Source organism: Centropristis striata, chromosome 18 (assembly GCF_030273125.1).
Source record: "Centropristis striata isolate RG_2023a ecotype Rhode Island chromosome 18, C.striata_1.0, whole genome shotgun sequence".
NCBI lineage: Eukaryota > Metazoa > Chordata > Actinopteri > Perciformes > Serranidae > Centropristis > Centropristis striata.
The window spans coordinates 23,625,632-23,646,821 of NC_081534.1; the positions used below are offsets into that span (position 1 = coordinate 23,625,632).

General features: G+C 39.8%; 1 protein-coding gene across 1 annotated transcript in view; it reads left to right on the forward strand.

Moving 5' to 3' along the window:
* Nucleotides 1-1,961: 1,961 nt before the first annotated feature.
* Nucleotides 1,962-21,190, forward strand: part of dlgap2b (discs, large (Drosophila) homolog-associated protein 2b) — an 89,804-nt gene continuing 70,575 nt past the window's right edge. Inside the window, exon 1 of the mRNA XM_059356732.1 lies at nucleotides 1,962-2,249. Coding sequence (XP_059212715.1) covers nucleotides 2,114-2,249 — 136 coding nt within the window. The 5' untranslated portion in view covers nucleotides 1,962-2,113. The remainder of the gene's footprint in view (nucleotides 2,250-21,190) is intronic.

Sequence of the window (21,190 nt, forward strand, 5' to 3'; positions counted from 1 at the left end):
GATTGGCCTATTTTATTTCATATGTTATTTTTATTTAAGATATTTTTTCATTTAAATGTGTACTTTATGGAGCTTTGATTTTTTTTTAAAAAGGTACTCCTGTTGTTATACAGTATTTATGTTCACTTAAATAAACGGTTTCAATAAAACTTCTTGTGACATGTCATATGTGGCTTTGACTTTGAACATTTGCTGTCACTTTGCGATGAAAATATCGGGATATATATCGTATATATCGATATTCAGCATAAATATATCGTGATATGACTTTTAGTCCATATCTCCCTGCCCTAAGTAGTAGTAATAATATTTTTTTGTCCTTAATAAGATTTTTTCAGAAAGAATGCACATAAAAAGAAACTAATTCAAACTAATAGGTAGGTAGTATGCAAGTATTAGTAGGTGCAGTAATATATTTACTACATTTCGCACATTTTTTTATGATTCACCACTAATTCACACATACATGTGTCTGCAATTGATTCAAATAAATGCTTTTACTTTTTAATACTTGTCTTTGCTCTAATTATAATTTCATCTATTATGTTGTGGATTTGATTAATTTTTTTATTCTTTGTCTTTTTATATTGCACTTTATAATGAAGTATAATGTAAATATTTAGTTATTATCATCATTATTGAGGAACATTGACAAATAAATAAAATGAGTAACGGATATGAAAATTATTTTATTGTGTTATTAACATTTGTGTCTGTTTTTTCAAGTTTAGCTCAGATGTGTAGGCCGAAATTAACTTATAGTATTACTAGTAGTAGAAGTATATTAATAATATTTGGTCCTCATTAACACTTTTCCATAAATAATGCACATTAAAATAAACATATTAGTAGTGGTAGGTGCAGTAATATAATATTCACCCGATTATTGCTTTTAAAATATTTTCAATTGTAATTATGTAGGCTACGTCATGTTATTTTGGCATTGATTAAAATAAATGCCCTCACTTTTTAATACTTTTTCTGTCTAAGTTGAGGTTGTTGGAAAGTTGCGTGTATTTAACATATCGTCACACTGTTAAATAATTGCGTAAGTCACTTTTTTTCAATTTTTTTATTTTATTTTTTTGCCTAAATCATCTCCTCATGACGCCGGCCACCTATGGTAAAATCGCCTACATCCTCAGTTGATCAGATCATGTGACTTTACCCCTTTAAGATAACGGCCTATGTCAAGTGTGTGACTTAAGCGGATTTATTATGCCTAAGTCAAAATAAAATGTGACTTAGGCAATTTTTTTAACATGCCTTTGTGACTTAAGCAAGATATAGTAACACTTTATTTTGAAGGTGTCTACATAAGTCACACAAACCTGTCATAAACATGACATGACAAGTATCATGAGCATTAATGTTACTTCAAGTGTCATTAATGTTCATGACACATCCCATGTCATGTTTATGACACGCTCATGTCACTCTTATGTAGACACCTTCAAAATAAAGTGTTACCATATCTTGCTTAAGACACAAAGACATCTTAAAAAAAAATAATTTAAAAAGTAATTTATTTATCTTAAGTTACATAATTTACACAGTGTTATTACTATGCCAATAGCCATCCTTTGTTACATCCTTTTTGAGTGAAATGATCAATAAATGTCATATGTTACACTTTTGGTGAAGTTTTTTGTGTTTCCTGCAAAACTTGAAAAAATGACTTGGGCGATTATTTTAACAGGGTGACGATATCACTGTCTTTTATTTATATATTTTCAAATTTAATTATGTCGGCTACGTCATGTTTTTGTCATGTATTTTACAGTAAGCTGGCATAGATTAAAACGAATGCCTTTATTTTCTAATACTTTTTCTGTTTGAGTTGAGGTTGTTGGGAAGTCGCGTGTATTTAACATATATTATAATTATGATTACATATATAGAAGTAGGCTGCTGTAGGTGCACTTTGTAAAAATGGCGCCTGATATTGGCTGTCTTCATAAGCGGAGCTGTGCTTTCAGTGACCACAACAACATCAGTGCATTATAATTCATCTCCAGAGAATGAAGTCTGCCGCCGCATCAGGACTCGCGTCGGACAAGAAAACACATACAAGCCGCCGTCATCATGGGAAACTACGGCCGCTCTGTCGCAGATGTTTCTAACGACCGAGGCAATGAACATTTTCACGGGTGCCAGGAGACATGATCGCCTTTCACTTATTTACCCTCCGTATACTGTCGAAGAAGAAGTGACCTTCTCTGAGGAGGAAGATGTCAGCGCTGAAAAAGGTAGGAGGGGAAGAAGCACGGTGTCGTGTTTGTGCATGGACCCGAACCCGCAGAGAAGGATGTTGTTGTTGTTATTGAATCTCAAGTGCACCTACATGAGGTCTGATGGAGGCTTATTGTGACCAGGTGAAGCCAGCAGCGGCGGCGCGTCTTCAGCCTGGAAGTGTATCAGAAAGTTCTGCAGCGCATGAATGACTCACTCACTGAATGATTCTTTGCACTTGGGGTGTTTCCTGCACCGATCAATCAATAGACATGAATGATGCATGGTGTGTGGGTAGAGTGGAGTGAGAATTACATGTGTCTGGAGGTGGAGGGAGGGGTGGAGGCGCCACCGGAGCCATTGTGAATGGAGGGGACCCACAGCTTCTCCCTCAAGTTTCCTTCAATGCCCACACGTTCCCATTGTGCTGCTCCCCTCCGTTCAGTCAATGTGTGTGTGTGTTTGTGGAGTGACTCAGCTGTATTGTACTATATCTGTCATCCATCTTTTCATCTGTCACAGGTGTTACCATGGCTACTACAGACTCACTGCTGTCTTTTCTTTGAGAAGGACTCAGGTAAGAGGTGGGAGGGGTGATTAAGTCAAACATAATGAGGAGATGTCATTCACGTTAATAAGAGGCTTCTTTTTCCCTTTTAACATGTTGTATAATGGTTTTATAGTAGCAGGGATCTGAAGGAATGACGTGTTAGTGATGGCAGCTTCTTTGTTATTTACAAGCGATGAGTTTTCACGACTACGATCAGACCATTGTGGCCTGTTGTAGTAGCTCTTTGGTAATAGTGTAAACTTTATTCAAAGACTATAACAGATAAGTGTAGTGATATTTTCTCACAAAAAGACCAAATTGATCATAAAAAGCTTGAGCCTTGTAGTCATAGAACGATACGTCATTGCTATGTGCCATAGACGTAAATATTTCTTTAGAAATTACAAAAAATCCATTGATGAATCAACAAGTCCTCCAACCAATGCGTCCATCTAAATCTCTTGGTTCTACCCTCTAATAAGTGTGTCCTAAACTAAGCGTACAGCTTGATCTGTCAGTTGGTTCACAAAAATATCCCCACCCTTTGACGGCCACAGATTTCGCCCCCAGGAGGCTGAAGTTTGGCATGGAGGTCATGTGTTTGTGATGTTATATGTGTGTGAATGCAAGAAAAAGTGAATACATGCATATTACCTGTTTGCAGCTATTGCACACTCAAGTTTGTTTGCTAAGCGATACAGTGCCCAGCTGTTTTAGGAAACAAAAAAAAGACCAGTAAAAGGGTTAAACTATTAAATTCTTCCATAGGAACCAATGAGCTTGGTGCTGAAAGTGACAGACAGGCTGGGGAGGTCATAAAGTATAATACAAGACCAACAAATTGTTGGTTTTATTCTTTTCATTGAACTTGTAGACAAAAACAAACATATAGAATAATTCTTTATTTGTAAAATAAGTTTGAAACTAACTTAAACCTGAATTCAATATTTATTTTGGCCACTTGGGGGCAGCACGAAAAGCTGTAAACACACCATTGACATGCTATCACCTATGGTTATCACCTTATAAAGTTGAGATGGTGAATACGTTAGCAGACAGTTGCACCTATCACATTCAGCACATATTGGGAAACATTAGTCTTGTTTGTGTCCACTGACAAAAGTCAAATATTTACTCTCCTTTGAGTTCTCCCAACCACTTGTTGATACCCCTTTTCCACCACAGTTGATGCAGTTTGGTAAATTTTGCCCAGTTTTGAGCATTTTTGACCAAAAACTGAATGTTAGTTTCTAGCTAGTACAGAAAAAATACCAGGTTTCCAATAACCCCAAGTGGGTGTGTCAAATTTTACAGATTGAATGCCAAAGATTGCATCTGGCATGTAATAGTCTTTTACATTTTTTATCATTGATAGGTGGCCCATGCTTGTTATGTTGGTAAAAACAAATATCCGTTATAACTGAACAAAAGCTTGCAGGGAATCCTGTTCAATAACCACAGCAAATTTAGTGGAAAAGGGGGGAACATTTGTCTCTTTAGCTCCTTAATTCTCCACAGTATTGATCAGTTAGTTGCTAACTTTGTCTGCCATTGGGTGCTGCGCATGGAGGGTGATCCGTGTCTATCAGAGCTGAGGTTGGAACCAAAAGTTTCAGGCTGTAAACGATGAGCTGTAAAATGCTAAAATGCTCCATAGATTTAAGGAGAACTGCAGAGTCGGGTGGTAATACTACATACACATAGTCATTTTAACTATTGTTAATATAAAAATATTGATTAGTGCAGCTTTATACCACAGTGCACCATACTCTTACAATAACAGAGATTGATTCCTGCTCTACTTTCTGTGATCTGTGTAAGTTCATGTTCAATGTGTGTGTGGGCTTGAGCCTATATATACAGGTAAAGGAAGCAAAGTCAGCACAGCACACAGTGTGGTGGAGGTGTTATCTGTTGTGATGCGTGGAGAACTTGGGCGTAGAGTGTACAGGCGATAGTCGTTAATTAGCTAAACTCTGCACGACTCCTTACCTCTGCAGAGGTCAGAGCACTGAGATCCATCCAAGGCAGAAGCACTGCAGGGGTCCGCTGCCTTTCTCTTGGCATTTTTGGGCATCATAAATGATCAAATGCTGGCTCACATCAGCAAAAACCTCAAATACTTTCACTATCACTGTGACGCTTTTGAAGCCAAAAGGCCATGACGAAATCATGAAAGAGTAATCTTTAATTTAGTGATTTTTTTTTACCGACTTGGTTATAAATACCACAAACTGACACAAAAACAAGTATTCCCAAGATTCTTGAGACGTGAGGATAGAGTTTGCCGTTTGTTGGTGTATAATTCACCAATGAACAAACATTTTGAGGTCAGGTTTGGCTATTTTTACACTCGAGCTTTACCTTTCTGTTCCGCTCATTAATATCTCAGGGACATTTTGCACATTTAGCCCGACACTAATTGTCGCCTTGTGTCTGTAGTGCTGCAATGTCGTTCTAAACTGCAACAGCATCCTTCAATAAAGCCAGTCAGATCTCAAGTTTGACAGCATTTGCTCAAAGAGTGATCATATATGTGTAAATCGCCTTCTAAAAATGTCTTTTTAAGCATCACGAATGAGCTGACGGTGAAGTTTCAGCCCAACCACACATCAGAGATTATCTGCGAGTTAATCGTGTGTAGGGTCCTACTGTGCTTTTTACGGGCTTTGTCAGCACAAAGACTCCAGATGAAGTGAATGTGGCTACGGGAACATCTCTGCTTGTTTGATGTGCATAACCTAAAGTATTGTTCAGAGGTTTTTCGTCTTCTTTTCTTTATCAGCCATCCACAGAGCTTGCTCTTGATCATACCTTGCTCATCATTTTCTCAAGGTTGAGGTAGAATGTTAATGACTGTGTGGACCGGATCATTTTAAGGAATATAAAGCGAGCAGGGGCAGTGATGCCGTTTATGACTTTTTGCGCATGAGCTTAAGCTTTAAAAATGAGCATGATGAGTATATACATTTCTTTTTTCCCCCTGTGGCTTTTTTAAAATGTGGAACAGGATTTTTTTATTGCACAAATGTGTAAATCTTTGATATTTCCTAAAGCACTTCAGATCAGCGTTACACCACTAGGTGGGACTGTTTACTTGATAACACATTGAGATGCTGCTGTGACATACTGTATCTGCTGGTGTATTTCAAAAACTGGCCATCTCAGAATCTACTTCAGACTGTGTGCTGTGTTATGTTTAAAAAATGTATTTATTTAGTGGGTTTACTTATGCTGCTTAACAGTTTGTAAAGGGATTTTTTCAAGGACTTAAAGCAAAGGAATCCCTAGAGCACAGAGATTGTATCGTGTCTCCCTGTTGCTCAATAAAATGAAAGGTTTAAAATAGAGTTTTATAGTTATAGCTAACTATCATCACTACTCATGATGGCTATTAGGTGAAATTAATATGTTTTAGCTCGTTCAGATCTTTGTGTTCACAATGTTTTAGCAAAATTAGAATTTTATTTGAGACTGAGCACTTTAGTGAATGGGAGCAGAGGTCTTATATTGTAGCTTGGTGCACAATAAAATCTGGAAGAAGCTAACGGAATAAAAATGGAACAACTCACAATATTAACGGTGTATGTTAATAATCGTACAGGGGATTTATAGATAATCTAATCGGTGGCAAATAGTGAATTTTTAGGGTGAAAATCAACCTTTCCTTTTTGGATTTGGCACTAATATGGCTCTGCAAAGGCACTCCGAAAGCTGCTTTCTTAAAATAAAAAATAAAAAGCTTTAATAATTTAATCATTATACATTTTATAGATATTATTTAAACAACAAAGTCTAAAAAACACTGAGAAAATAAATAAATAGCTAAATAAACATTAATACTGTATATTCAGTATCAATCAATTGCTGACCAAATGAAGATTAAATAAAATAAAAATAATAGCTAACACAATTTCTAAACATCCTAAACATTGTTTCCTGTATTTGGTGTTATGTAAAAAAAGGTTTTCATATTGGCGCATATACCAGAAAACATATACACCGATACTGCTAGATGCTGATATATCTGTGTTAATATAGGTGAACCAATAAATTGGTCAGACTGTTTCATTGCCTTATCAGGACTAGAATTGTTTTTATTTGCTGTCAGTCTGTATACACAACTAGTGGAATAACCCGTTCTTTGAGGTGTAGATCTGTTGTTTAGAGAGATTATGCCGACAATCCATCATAACAGTAAGCAAGAGACGGAGAGAGTGAGTTGAAAACTTTTTGTCTCATTACAGCATCTTGAGCTCTTACATCTTTGTGCTTCAGCTTTGTCTTTCAGTGTCCTTATTTAAGCGGTCCTCCTTTTCTATCTGCATCGGCTATTGCTGATGAGTCTTTTTCATCTGGTGAAGGAGCGCTTATATTTCTCTTGAGTAGCACCTCTACTCCTTCAGAATACCAATAAGTCATACATTGGGCCTAAAATCAATATGATCCTTTCCAAATCTGTATTTATTCCTCTCTCAGATTGTCTCTCAACCTTCGGAGCTCTGCTGTGCAGTAGGACAGCGAAGAGGCTGGTGAAGGAGGGAGGACGTGAGGGGAATGTGAGGGCGTTCTGACTTGGAGAAGTGTTCTTCTGCTGGTTGGTGAAATTTACGGTTCTAGTTCGGATAACAGGGCGTCACAGGACTTTGAGAGACAGGAATGTGTTCGAATCTCGTGTTGTAATTTGCTTGGATCTGGTGCGGGTGTCGTGGAACCATCACTTTTGGCGTGCTTCCTGTTGTTCAGCTGTGTGTAACTTTCTCCATGCCATTTAAACACCTGCACATGGCCTGAAAAACGTGTCTGATCTGGGTGACGTCAGCAGGGTCCCGACAAGACCAGGAAACAACTCCCTCCCTTTCGGTCGGAGGAGTGATGTCATCGCAGGGAGAGCGTGAGGTTGGCTAAGGCTTTATTGAGCTTGACGTTTTATTACCAAGAGCACCAGACGTATGACCACATGTACCGGTCGGTACGAGGACACAGAACAGGAAAAGTGGGCGCCAAATGACATGGCAACACGTCTGTGACTCGTTATAAACGCCCCTGAGAGGGAAAAAGGAGTGTGAGGCAAAGGCATAGAGAGAGACAGGGATGCAGATAGAAACCCAGAGGGGAAGAGGGACAGCATGAGTGTGCATGCTGATGGGGATAGGAGCGTGTGGAGCTACAGAGCTGCAGAATCCTGAATCCAGCAGATGGAGACTCCGTGTCCTTGTTTTGCAGTGATCTTTGGGAGCAACATGCAGCTCGCGCCGCTGCCTCGCACTGCTGCAGTGGAGGAGTAAATGCAGAGCCCAACACTGCTCCAGGTGATCCACAGCAGCCCAGCCCGGCAGACTGCTCCCTCCTCAGCCTTCCCTCTTCTCCTCCTCCTCCTCCTCCTTCTCCTCCTCCTCCACCTCCTCCTCTTCCTCCACCACCACCTCCTCTTCCTCCTCCTCCTCTTCCTCCTCTGTCAGTGCTACATTCCTCTGAGGGCTTTGAAAAAAATAAGAAAGGAACAGAAAAACAGAGGAGAAATCCTGCTTCCCCCCTCCGTTCTCAGATGTGAAACACCTCTGCATGACTGTCCGCCGCTTCCCTGTCATCGTGTGAAGACGCGCCGCATATGTGCTCCAATGTCTCCGGAACATAGACTCGCTGCAAGGTAAGAAAGACTTATCCAGAAAAAAACCCTTCTAGTCTTTGCTTTTTTTTTCTCTTGAGGCATTTAATGTGCAACTGTTACAGCCTTGTGTGTGTGTGGATTTAACAGGTAGATGAGAAGTTGGCACAGCAGATAAGCTCATTGGTATTCCATGCAATGGATAGAGATTTAAAAAAGCTCTCAGAGATTGATCTTTGTCGGATATGCCGTAATACATGTCTTCAGTTTTGGAGGAAAAGCACCCCTTCTCCCCCTTGATCACAGCGATCTGTGCAGGTGTGTGTGTGTTCATGTGTGTGTGTGTAACAGAATCCAGCAGGGTGGGAGGGATTGCTCCTCAACCGGGCTTCTCGATGGGCAACAAGGGGATTTTCATCTTGACAATGTGGCCAAACAGCTTTCCATCGATCTTCTTATGGCCACTAACGTCGGCACAATCTCTGGCTTCAGAATAACTGACAGACTGCCTTCTTTAATGGTACCAGTAGTTAATCATTATGTAATCATTTTTATCGGTTCTGTTTGGCTCTAGAGAGGGAGAGAGAGAGAGAGAGAAAAAAAAACGCTCTTCCTGTGAATTTATGTGTTTGTCTTCATGCCTTATTAGTCATAGATGGAGGGAATTCAAGATCAAGTAATGAAAAAAAAGGGGGAGATGAGGATAACGGCAGCAGGTAGATGGGGACAGGGGGATGACGGGGGGGTGTAGGAGAACTTACTCCATCACTCTGTGGTTTCAGCCAACAGCTGAACAGTGCGATCACTCTCAAATCCTTCAATCTTTCAATCACATGTTGGTTCTAAAGCCTTAAACCTGTAAGTGACCTAATCAGGGTTTATCACTCTCACCTCACACAGACTCACACACACATCCTCCTTAATGGCATATTAAGAGAAGGAGACTAGCTGGTGCTGCAGCGATATCCAAATCCTGCATTCTGCTGTTTGACAGGGCTTCAGGGCTTTTCTATGTGTGTGTGTGTGTGTGTGTGCTGAAACCTTTGACAGTGCCTTGCGCTCCATTTAGCTCCTGGATGTGTTTGCCCAGAAAATCACAAATGTGTTGGTTATGCATGACCTGAAAAAAGTAGAAAAAAACATCACCTGTTATTGCCTTAGAAAAAAAAAATTTGTACGCATATTCACGCTCATTCATGTTTGCATACAAATCAGATAGCATGCCAGGTTCTTTTTATAACTGTACTGTGATATGCAGCAGAGGACTGACAGATGCTCTTTATCACTAGAAGCATTAATCCTTGTGTCCTGACACATACAGGCACACGCACAAACTGTGCATTTGCCCTTGCAACATGCTCCATCTCCTGATACACTATACAAACAGTGAGCTAAAGGCACACCTACATGCACACACTCGGACAGCTGTGTGGACTGAATCAAGCTGCTTTCATGTGTAGTAAGGTGTCCGAGGTGGTGATTTGTCATGTGTGGCATTAGGATGCAGAGGAGGATCTCTGAGGAGCAGGATCTCAGCTCCTCGGATCTCCCAGGCGGCTTTTGCCTGCTCTGATTCTCCAGCAGATACACAGGCATCCTGAAATGCCTCATTTAGCCAGTTCCCAGCAAAAAGAATAAAGTGTGGAAAGCCCCACCAGCAGCCCCTAGAGGTTGCAGTGTTTATTACACACTACAATATGAATTTTTGGGGCGTAATGGACGACATACTGACTGAGGGCACTGTCACATGTGAGTGAATGTTGGCGCCCAATGTTGGCAATGGAGGATGGGACACACATGGAAATCAGATTGGTTTGGTGTACGATTGAGTTGGTGTGGTTGTTGGTTTGGTGATTGGAAAATTTAGACTGAAGAGCAATGTCCTCTCCATCTTGACTCACTATAAAAAACTACAGCCAACATAAGCAATGTGGGTGCAGTCAGTTATTTGCTATTGGTCAAGGCTGCAACTTCGCCAGTCAGAGTTCAGCAAATTTGAACTCCATTGGACACAAAAATGTGAATTTGCTTAGCCACCAGCAACAGATGCTTTATTCACCCCTAGAATTGGAGTGAATAATGTTAATTTCCCAAATGTAACCGTGCTCTGACTCATTTTGCTCATTATTACTCTATGACGGTTAAGTTCAAGACTTTGGGAAATATGTTTATGCACATTTCTTGTTGAGAGATAGATGAAAAGACCTATAACATGATACTGTTTGTAAAAGTTGGATGCAGCAGCTAGTTAGCTTAGCTTAGCATGAAGGCTTGATCTGAAATGTAGATTCATTAACTTAAGGTTATACAGGGTGTTATGTGCTGGACTATTTCTTGACTGTGACCAGTTCTAAAAGTGTCTGGTGGTTTCATGGCAACACTTTGGATTTTGTACAGATTAAATAAACAATATTAGGTTTTAATTAGTACACTTTAGAGGTGCTGGTTTTGTTACTTTTGGACAGAGCGAGGTTAGCTGTTTCCCCGTTTTATGCTAAGCTAAGCTATTTTCCCCAAAATGTCGATGAGAGGGTTTTTCCCTTTGGAAGCATCAATGTGGTCATCAATTTTCTTAGTTACTTGCTTGTTGCATGCAAAAGAGGAAACTGTTTTTACAAAATCTGCAGAAATGCCATCATGGTCAGCCAACTGTAAAAAATGTAGTATTCATCCACAGCTGTGACTCTGTAAATGGAAACTCAGATCAAGCCACAGAGCACTACTCTGGCTACTATCCCACTTCAATGTCTTCACCTACTAGGAATGGAGCTACACCATGATAGTAATGACATGTAAATTACCTTGCCATCTTAGTTTAGTTCAAAGGTCAACTAGGATTGCACACTCCACCTTTAAAATCTACAGTAAAATTTAAGGAAATTTATCAAATTATTCTTGAGATACTTTGCAGTGTCGGGTAAATTTCTAAATGAGTCAAAATTTGTCAAACTTGGCAATCTGGCCAGTAGTTGTTGAGATCTGGATGTAGTAGCTTGGCAGGGGGACAGACAGATGGTTCGACCAACAGATGGGACTGATGGAATATTGTTAGAGCTCCTTTTTACATCCTCCTTCATTGCTGACACTTGGCAGTGGATTTGACGACGGTTCAGTTTGGTTAACAGAGTGATGAAACATCCTCTGCACGTTGGAGGATATTTTGTTCAAGATCTCCGTTGGACACCACAGTTTGCTTTTTGTGTCCTATTTTGCGAGCGGACGATCATTAATTTGACACAGTTTATAAAACGGCTAATTTGTTGATATACTCTCACAGAGAGTGTGTGTTTGTTTTTAGGATTAAAGCTGCAGTACAGCTGGCTGTTGATGGCATCTTTTCTCTTTGTTTTGCTGCAGGGGTTTGGAGGTCAGGATGGAATGATTAACCAGCCATTAACTGACGAGCTGATTCACTGCTGGGTGCAGAGCAGGACAACAGTAGAAATACCAGTGAGTTCTGTGAAATCCTAAGTGATAATCCACAGAATCATTTGAAAGATGGCTTTTATGTCATCTTATCGTGTCAAACGTGATCACCTGAAAATCTAACTGGCACTACTGGAAGGACTCATTACTCATATGTTCTGTTGAAGAAGCTTGGTTCGTGTTGGTGGCACCACTTCATTCATGGCGATGATGACTGTGCATGTTAATCACAGCAGCTAGTATTCCTTCCAAACGGCTAATACAATTTGGCAGTTTGTTACGTCAGTCTGTCTACTGAGCTGCACTTTCAACAATGGAAATAAATCAGTAACAGTTTTTCCATAATAGTGAGAAGTTAAAGTGTTGATGACATCCACCTCAGGGAGTGACACTTTCCCCGAGATCCTGTAATTAACTTACATTTTAATGACTCAGGCAGCTTACCCATTTAGAGCTCAAACTGTTACGTGTCTGTCTTGTCACTCTCTTGTATCTTTCTATTGACACTTGTATTTCCTACTTAATGTCTATTGTAACCAGATTGTTTAGGATATAAATATTTTCTCTCAGCAGCTCTATACCATCGGTTCAAGATAAAATGAAACCAAAAAATTCACAATTGTAGTTCCAGTGTGTAAAAGCAACCTCAGTGAACTCAATCCCACAATATGAAAAAGTTATGTTCATTTCTTTCCATTTTTTGATTTTGACGCAGTGTTTTTCTAGTACAATTTGCATAAAATTTGTAAGATCGAGTAACCACGTTAACTCTTGACTTTACGCCAAAAACCTCTATGGTAGCCCACAATAACTTACATTAATGGTTGGCGTTGATAATAAACAAGCAATACATATTCCAAACTGTAAATTTGAAGGCTTTTGAAAGGACACTTGTCAATGTTCCATTGGTGTTTTCAACAGCTGCCATCACTATGAGCAAAATAATGTGTTCAGTTCACCGTTTATCAAATAAATATGAGAACATTCAATGAACATGCTCTTTTAGCGTGTCAATGCACTGACCACATACATATCCTTCTCTACTGTATTGAGGTCGCAGCAGTACACCGGGTTTATGGTTTATTGTTCAAACCAAGTTCATAGTCCCACAGTATTAAAAAGTTACATTCATTCCATTTTTTTAGTGCTTCAATGCCATGTTTGTCGTCTAGTACAATTTTCATAAAATTTGTAAGGTCGAGTAACAGTGTTAACTTTTGACTTTAAGCCCAAACCCTCTGTGCTTACATTAATGGTTGGCATTAATAATAAACACAAACGAGTACATATTTCAATTGTAAATTTGAAGGCTTTTGAAAGGACACTCACATGTTCTATTAGTGTTTTCAACAGCTGCCGTCACTACGAGCGGCCACACACATTCAGCTGAGTCACCAGTTAACACGGCCACTCGTTAAACCGTAACACCAGTCATCATATTAACACGTGGACACCATGGGAGAGAAACATTATTAGACTTGAGAACAAACTTTGTCCCAACACTGGCATCCCGGGTGCTGTCAATCACAGCGTGAGCATCAGCAGCTTCTGCAAATGTTCTACATTCACGGTTATTATTAGTTGCAAAATAATGCGTTCAGTTCACCGTCTACCAAACAAATGAGACCATATTCGATGAACATGCTATTTTAGCGTATGAATGCACAATGGCGACCATGTTGCTTCTCTACATTATTGAGATGTGAACATGCAGGCCTGATCACATTTCTTTCATTTGTTCCTTGACTGCTTGTCAGTCTTGCACCACATAAACATATGCGGCGATAACAGATATATTTATTTCAAAAGACACATTACTTAAAAGGTCATGCATACAAGGAATGTGCAAATACACCATTATCTGTATCTGTTCATCCAACTTAAACATCTGTATCCATATTCAGAGCAGTTAATCCTCACGTTTAAGAAGCTAGAACCAAAGAATATTTGCCACTTTAGCTTGAGGAGTGACTTTATCTGATATCCTATCTTATCTCAGCAATAGTATAGTATACCCTTTTGCTCCTGCAGTAACCCAAGACTTCCCACAGGACTTATTAAAGATTCATCTCAGCTCTGTTATCTTAATGTTCTTTGGACACCTGATGTTCAGTCTTGTGGCAAGAGAAGCTAGATGGAAATAACCAGGATCCTGGTTCCCAGTTTTAATCCCTCCTAGTGGTGCTTGGTACAATACCATGTTAGGTAGCAAGAGAAGCTGTGTGGGTGTCTGAGTGAGTGGAAGAGTGAATATAGAGAGCATTCAGAGGAGTGAGCTGGTTATTGGCAGCAGAAAGCACGATTGATACAATTTATTGTTTTGTACTAAGAACATGTGGAAACACGTACTCTCCACACGTTTGACCCGAGAAGATAAAAGTGAATTATGTAAAAATCAGGAGATGTAGTTGGACAATTTGGAGGATTTAAGACTTAGAAATGGTTTGTTTTAACATGTGTATTGACCCCATGAAGTGGGTATGACACTTGACACATACTGTTTGTAAGTGAGTGTCAAACAGGGTGTAGTGCACATCCAAAAAAACTTTAAAAGTACTGGATCAGAAAGGATCAAATCAATGAAAAAACTCAGCTCACAGTTGTCAACCTTGAGTTTATCTCGGTGACGTTAATTTCATGGCAAACGCAAGCTCTATCATTGTCACTTAAGAATCAGTTTGAACAACCTCAGTGAAAGGCTTCCCTGCGCTGCACTAAATCTTGCAGCACATGACCTACACTCGTAGGCTTTTAGCTCAGTGGGATTTTGAGGCAGCATCAACAGCAAATTCTTAGAAATTCAGTGGGGTTAATCAAATCGAATCCCTGGCTTATGTGTATTTTTAACATCAACGCTTTGGAATCGAGAATGATTTCCACTCCTAGTGTCAGCTGTCAGTTTACTGTACACAATCCAGGAGGTAAAATGGTGAAGGAAAATCGATGACGAGCAAGGACGAGGCTGACTGAAATCATACAATCTGCATTGATCAGCCTGAGGAGAGGATCTCTCATCAAAGTCCAATGAGCTTAGCTGGAGTGTATTGACTACTTTGAGCATGAGGAAACCCCTCATCCAGGTGTGTTTGTACGCTTTTTTTTGTGGGGGGTTAGAAAGCTGTTGCAATTAATAATGGAATCAACCGCCTGGTGTGTGGTGTGGTTTGGCTTTCCTAATGAGGACTGGATTCATCCTTAGTCTCTGACAGTACGCCGAGTGGGATATGCTGCTCTCCAGCCTGTTTCCATGGAGATACTCAGGAACTGTAGCATTCCCCCCCCCCGATTCTGCTGTACATTTCTACCAAACAGTGCTGCTTCATGAGAGGGATCTAGGCCATGGTGTGCATGTGTGTGTAAGAGGGGGATATAACGGTGTGAAAAAACAGGCACATAAACACATATCCGACCATTGACTGATATTCTTATGCTATTCTGGTAGTATTAAGGCTCTATGACAGTTCATGTGCAAGTGTGTGTGTGTGTGTGTGTGTGTGCAGCTCAGTATCTCCAGTAGTGTGATAGTACAGTGTGTTAATGTGTTGTACTCTCTCTGTCCCCTGTTGTGTCATGCTAGTAGTAGCTGCTAATCTTGAGTTCTCCGCTGTAGCGAATGTCCAAGTGCGAACGTGTTTGTGTATGTCATAGTGTGTCACGAAGGCTGAATGGTGAGTGGCTGAGTGAGTGGTCATTGACAGAGTGTGTGAGTGCGCGCATGTTGGGTACATGAGATAGTGAGTCAGAGTGACAGAAAGAGTGAGAGAGAAGAGTGAGATCATGAGAGTGAGAGGATGGGAAGAGAGAGACGAAGAAACAGAAGGTGAAAAGACATCATGAGCTAATGAATGCACAAAACGATGGCTGACTGTAAACCGTGAACAATGTAATCTCATTGGAGAGGGAGAAAAAAATAATCCTGCTGCTTTCTTTGAGCTGCGTGTGTGCCGTTTTATGTGTGTAGTTAACTGTATATGTATCCCCCGAGGGCTGTAGAGCCGGGAACGCGGGTTCTTGCTTACAAGGTGACAAAGGTGACAAGTGATTCCCGGCCAGACAAAGAGGCAACCACAGGGACCGAGTGTGTCGAAAATAGCTGCGAAAAAGGATCTTTCAGTCTCGGCAGAATGATGCAGTGCAGACCTGAACAGAGAGTCCCTGCTGTATGAAGGCCAGGGCAATCCCTGTAGCAACAGGATATCTAATCCTGAAGCTCTGCCCTGTCAATATGCAGCCTGCATCTGTTTGAAGGGTAGATCCGCCCTTTGATTCATCGACCGTATCTGGTAGTTTTTTGGGTGCTGCTGCTGCCTGGTTTTGTCAGAAGTGCATGATAATTAAGATATAGACTTAAATTGGTTCAAACAGCAGCTAAAACCCAAAGATTTTCACCTTACTATTGCAAAGGATGAAGAAAACCTCAAATATTCACACAGTGGAAGCTGGAGCCAGCGAAGTTTTGGCAGTTTTCCTTAAAAAAAAAAGAAAAAGGAATCAAATCAGAATTGTTGCTGATTAATTTTCTGTCGCTTGAATAACAAATTCATTAACAGATTGTTCCGGCTCTGCGTGTGAGCAAACAGTTGCTTATTTACACATCCAGCAGTTACAGAGCGACATTAGCATTCACGCTGTGTCGTGTTTGTGGACACCTGATGAATGTCAGTCCAATACTCACTCTCTTTATACTGTGTTTTGGTCTCCACCAACTCCTGAGGGAAATATATGTCAATTATGCTGCTAAATGCTCCACAATGTTTACAGGTTAGTGCCTTACTGTGTCTGTCTGCTGTCTGGTAGTGTTAGTGCTCATAGCTTTATCCTAACAGAACAGATTTCAGCCTGCATGCAGTTTTTTCAGATTGACATTGTTGAAACAGGGCATTTAATATTGGTAGCATGGGCAACAAGTTGGAGTCCTCATAAAACCTTTCTCTCTGCTCTGCATTGGGGTGTGTGAGTGCAAAGCCCTGCACTCTGTCAAACAGGGACCAAAGGACAGAGGAAAAAACTCAAAATGAGCTGCAACATGTGTCTTTTGGTGCTAAAATAGGCATTAACATTGGATTCTGATCTAAAAACGAATATCCTAATCCCAAAATTGAAAAGCGAATACCTACCAAAGGAATGAATATCCAAATATTGGAATATTCATGTCCAACCCTACTAGGGTCATCATTTTAAATTACCCCCTTCACATTGTTTTTACATTATCATTTCATATATTGCTATCATACAAATACTGGTTAAAGTAGTTTTAAATGGATGAATAAAATCTCCAGGCTTGAGGTAATAAAAATTATTTTAATCAACTTTGGCTGATAGAAGGGCTGAGTGATATTGTATAATAATATATTACGGCAAAACAAAAAAATCCTTTCTGTCACAATCTCCAAAAACCAGAGGCTGAACTACAGTACGGCAAGATTTATGTCACTTGGATGCCGCTTTACGTTCTGAGCCTTGCATGTGAGAGCGAAGCCGGAGCGAATGACAGAGACGTTTTTTTTTTGTTAATATGGAGTATAGAGTATAGAAAAAAACAGGCTTTACCATGTGGTTAATTCATATATACTACCTGTTTATTGAATTTGCAGAAAAGAAGCTATATATTATATATATATATATATCGTTATCAAGATATGAAATGACCCATATTTAGACAGAAGATTTTGACCATATCACCCAGAATGTGCAGTTATATTCTCAGTATTTCTTAAATCCTGCTACAGTCCTGTTAACACATTACGTCAACGTCAATAAACAAATAGAAAAGTAGACATATTAGATAAAAACAGAAAATGGATAAATGTATCAAATATGTTCTTGATTTGCTCTTTGATTTTTACATCTGGAATTTATACCGGAGGAAGAGAAAAAAGGAGATCAGAATCAGCTTTATCGACCTATGTAGTTTTTAATTGGTATGCCATCATGCGTGAAATTGATTTGAGTTGTGTGTGTTTCTTTCTGGCAGCAGAAAGAAGTGCTTATAGGATCAGTGCAGGAGAGTCAGGGCAGGAAGAAGCTGTGTGTGTGTGTGTGTGTGTGTGTGTGTGTGTGTGTTTTTAAGTGCATGTGGACACTAAGGTTAACATTACCACATGGGCTTGATTCTTCGCCAGTGCCATGGTACCTGCCGTGCGTTAATGGCCAAAGTGTTCTGACTCACGCAGGGCGGCGATGCCTGCCAGGTGGTACATGTCCACACTGGGAATTCAGAGTGCTAATACTAATGTGCTAAACCGGCGTCCAGTCAGGCAAGAGTGGGGGGGAACCTAAGCGCCACGGATAGGATAAAACACCAATAGGGCTGGCAGGGTGCTCCGCTCAGCTGCTTTACTCAGCTGGAAGCTCAGATGCTCTCCGATTTATGTCTGTGTACATGTGAGCACACAAGCACAGCGAGAGGCACAGAGTCGTCTTTGGGAAAGCACTATGCAGGTGTTCAGTCAAAACACCTGTAAAATGCACGTGTTTGTAAAGAAGAAACAACTGGTTTTAGATTTTATCTCATAGAAATGCATCTCCTACATCACTGTGGTGATAAAGTGCAGCTTTATTCTCGGTTGCTGTCCTGCATTCAAAGTAACAACAGAACGGCCTTGGATAAAAGTGTTTTCAACTTCTTTTATAATAATTTCAAACAAATACTGACTTCCCACTCTTAAACCATTCTTTCAACTTTCATATCACTTTGGCAAACCCCTAACTAGCCTCTAATCAGAAGGCTCTGCCCACTTGGAAACAGCCTATGTAAGAGGTTTTTTTTTTTTTTTTTACTTGACTCCAGCAGGCTGCTGGCATACAGCAACCTCAGCCTGGCCTCAACAGCAAAACCTTGGCTCATCAGCACAACTTAAGCATGGAAGTGGAATATCAATAACGTTGGATCCATCAAGACTCTCGTGGATGGTCTTGAGTTCACTTCTGAGTCCATTTAGCAGTTCCGTTAATTTTCAAACCGTGGTTGTTGAGATTTTAATCCTTTTAAGAGAAAACAATTTGAATAAACAGAGCACTGAGACTGCTTTTCCTGGGTATTTTTTTGCTGCTCTAATGAGGTTTGGTAAAATGAACTTTACAGCAATGTGGCAATGTTATATTAAATCCCCCTATATTGCCCAAACTAACTCGTACTGAGCTTTCCCACATGAAGGAAATCTAACCATTTAGTTTGAGGCCGTTTAGCAGCCTCAGCATTCGCTAATCATTTTAATTGTGTGGGATTAGATAGATCTGTTCCTCCCCACAGAAACGCGACAGGCTTAAAGATTGTGGTCTGTAGTCTGATGTGTCAGGCACATAGAGGTGAGAACATCGACAATACAGTCTGGCATCCCGCCGGTTGTAACAGTTTAATTCAAACTTAATTATGGGAAAATTCTGGAGCTTGTCTTGGTTTCCTCAGGAGTCAAAATCATACTGTGGGACAACCTTCATTCATATCGTCACTGGCCACCAGTGGTGGAAGAAGTAATCGGATCCTTTACTTAAGTAAAAGTACTAATACCACACTGTGAAAATACTCCACTACAAGTAAAAGTCCTGCATTCAAAATTTACTGAAGTAAAAGTATAAAAGTATCAGCTTCAAAATGTGCTTAAAGTATCAAAAGTAAAAGTACTCATAATGCAGAATGGACCCACTCAGACTGTTTCATATATTCTAAATATATTATTGTATTATATATATTCATATATATATATATATATATCATATACATATTCATATATTCTAAATATATTATTGTATTATTATTTTTTTTGATGCATTTATGTAAAAAGTGTTTGAATCTTCTTAAGTCTGAATCTACTTAATATACTGTTAAGAGGTTTAATTTTTAAAAATGTGTCATCAATTTAAATGTATCATGATTTTTATGTTCAATCTTGACATGAAAAGTAACTTAAGCTGTCAGCTAAATTTAGTGGAGTAAAAAGTGCACTATTTGATTCAAAATGCAGTAGAGTAGAAGTATAGAGTAAATGGAAAATACTCAAGTAAAGCACAAGAGCCTCAAAATTATACTTAAGGACTGTACTTGAGTAAATGTACTTAGTTACTTTCCATCACTGCTGGCCACATTTTACAAATCTCAGAAACTTTAAGGAAAGCTACCACCAGAGGGCAACTCTACCACTTTCCTTGTCAAAATCTTACAAAAGAACCTCTCATAACCCAGAGGAAACAGTATAGATTAAGTCATAGAGAGTATTTTTCTGTCCACAGGGTTTTTAGATTGACCACTTTAGAGAGCGGGCATGTGTTTGCTGTGTGTCATGCTGTGTGCTGAGAGGAGGCAGAGACGTCTAAGAGCATGCACCTCCTCTCCAAGCCATTATTCTGTCAGCCCATTACAACCAAAAAATCAAAGCTCTCTGCTCACTTGAATCAGCACAAAACATATATATGTTTTGGTGCAGAACAGCAATATCCCGCGGTCCCATTCAAGATTCTCAAGTGTTACACATCGAGCCGGGAAGTGTCACATACAGCCAGCCAGTTTGAAAGCAGCCGGGTTATTGACTCCTTATACTAGCTATGTGTTAGTCGGACTTTTAGTCGGAAGGATATCTCTAAAACTGCTCAGTTTGATTGAAAGTTATTTCATGGACAAAACCACCATGTGGCCTTTAATGAAGTATACCCTGATCTGATTGATATTGGCGCAGGCACTGCTAGATTTGTGAGCACTTTCAATACAGTTGTTATTTAAACACCACAGCAATCCTCAACCTTATGTTAGCTAATAGTAGGTAATTGTTTGAATGAGGTATACTGGGTTTTTTAAATGCTTAAGTACTGTGCAGCCGTTGGAGTTGATCTAGTAAACCTGAACCAGCTGATGCCCAAGCCCTGCTCCAACAGCAAGGGCCGGGATCAGGTGCAGGCTTTCTGATTGGAAATGAATATCGGCAGACTGACTGACTTGAGGTGTCAGAATCGGTAGCTGGAGAGGAGAAGGAGGCTCGGGACATCCCTACCGTTTAAAAAGGCACTCCAAATTTAAACAAATTACTCCTGGAGTGAGCAAAAATGAGATTTTCTGCCATTTAAGCGTTTGCAAGAAGTATTTTTTAACCTCTGCTCCAGCAAATTCCATCTGATTTTCATCAAATTTGGCACATAACATGTTATGATGAGCCTGAAAAGTTAAATTAAATGTTGTAACTGGTTGCCAAAATGTGGAACAGTGTTTTTCAAATGCTTCTAAAATGCTTTCATGCACTGTGCAACTGCAACCAAAAACAGACAAAAACATGCATGAATAGAATCAAGTTGAAGCTGAAAATTATGTTGCATTCTGTTCATAGGTGGCGCTACAGTGACATCATAAACTTAAATGGCCATAGCTCAGTGGTTATGAGTCTGAC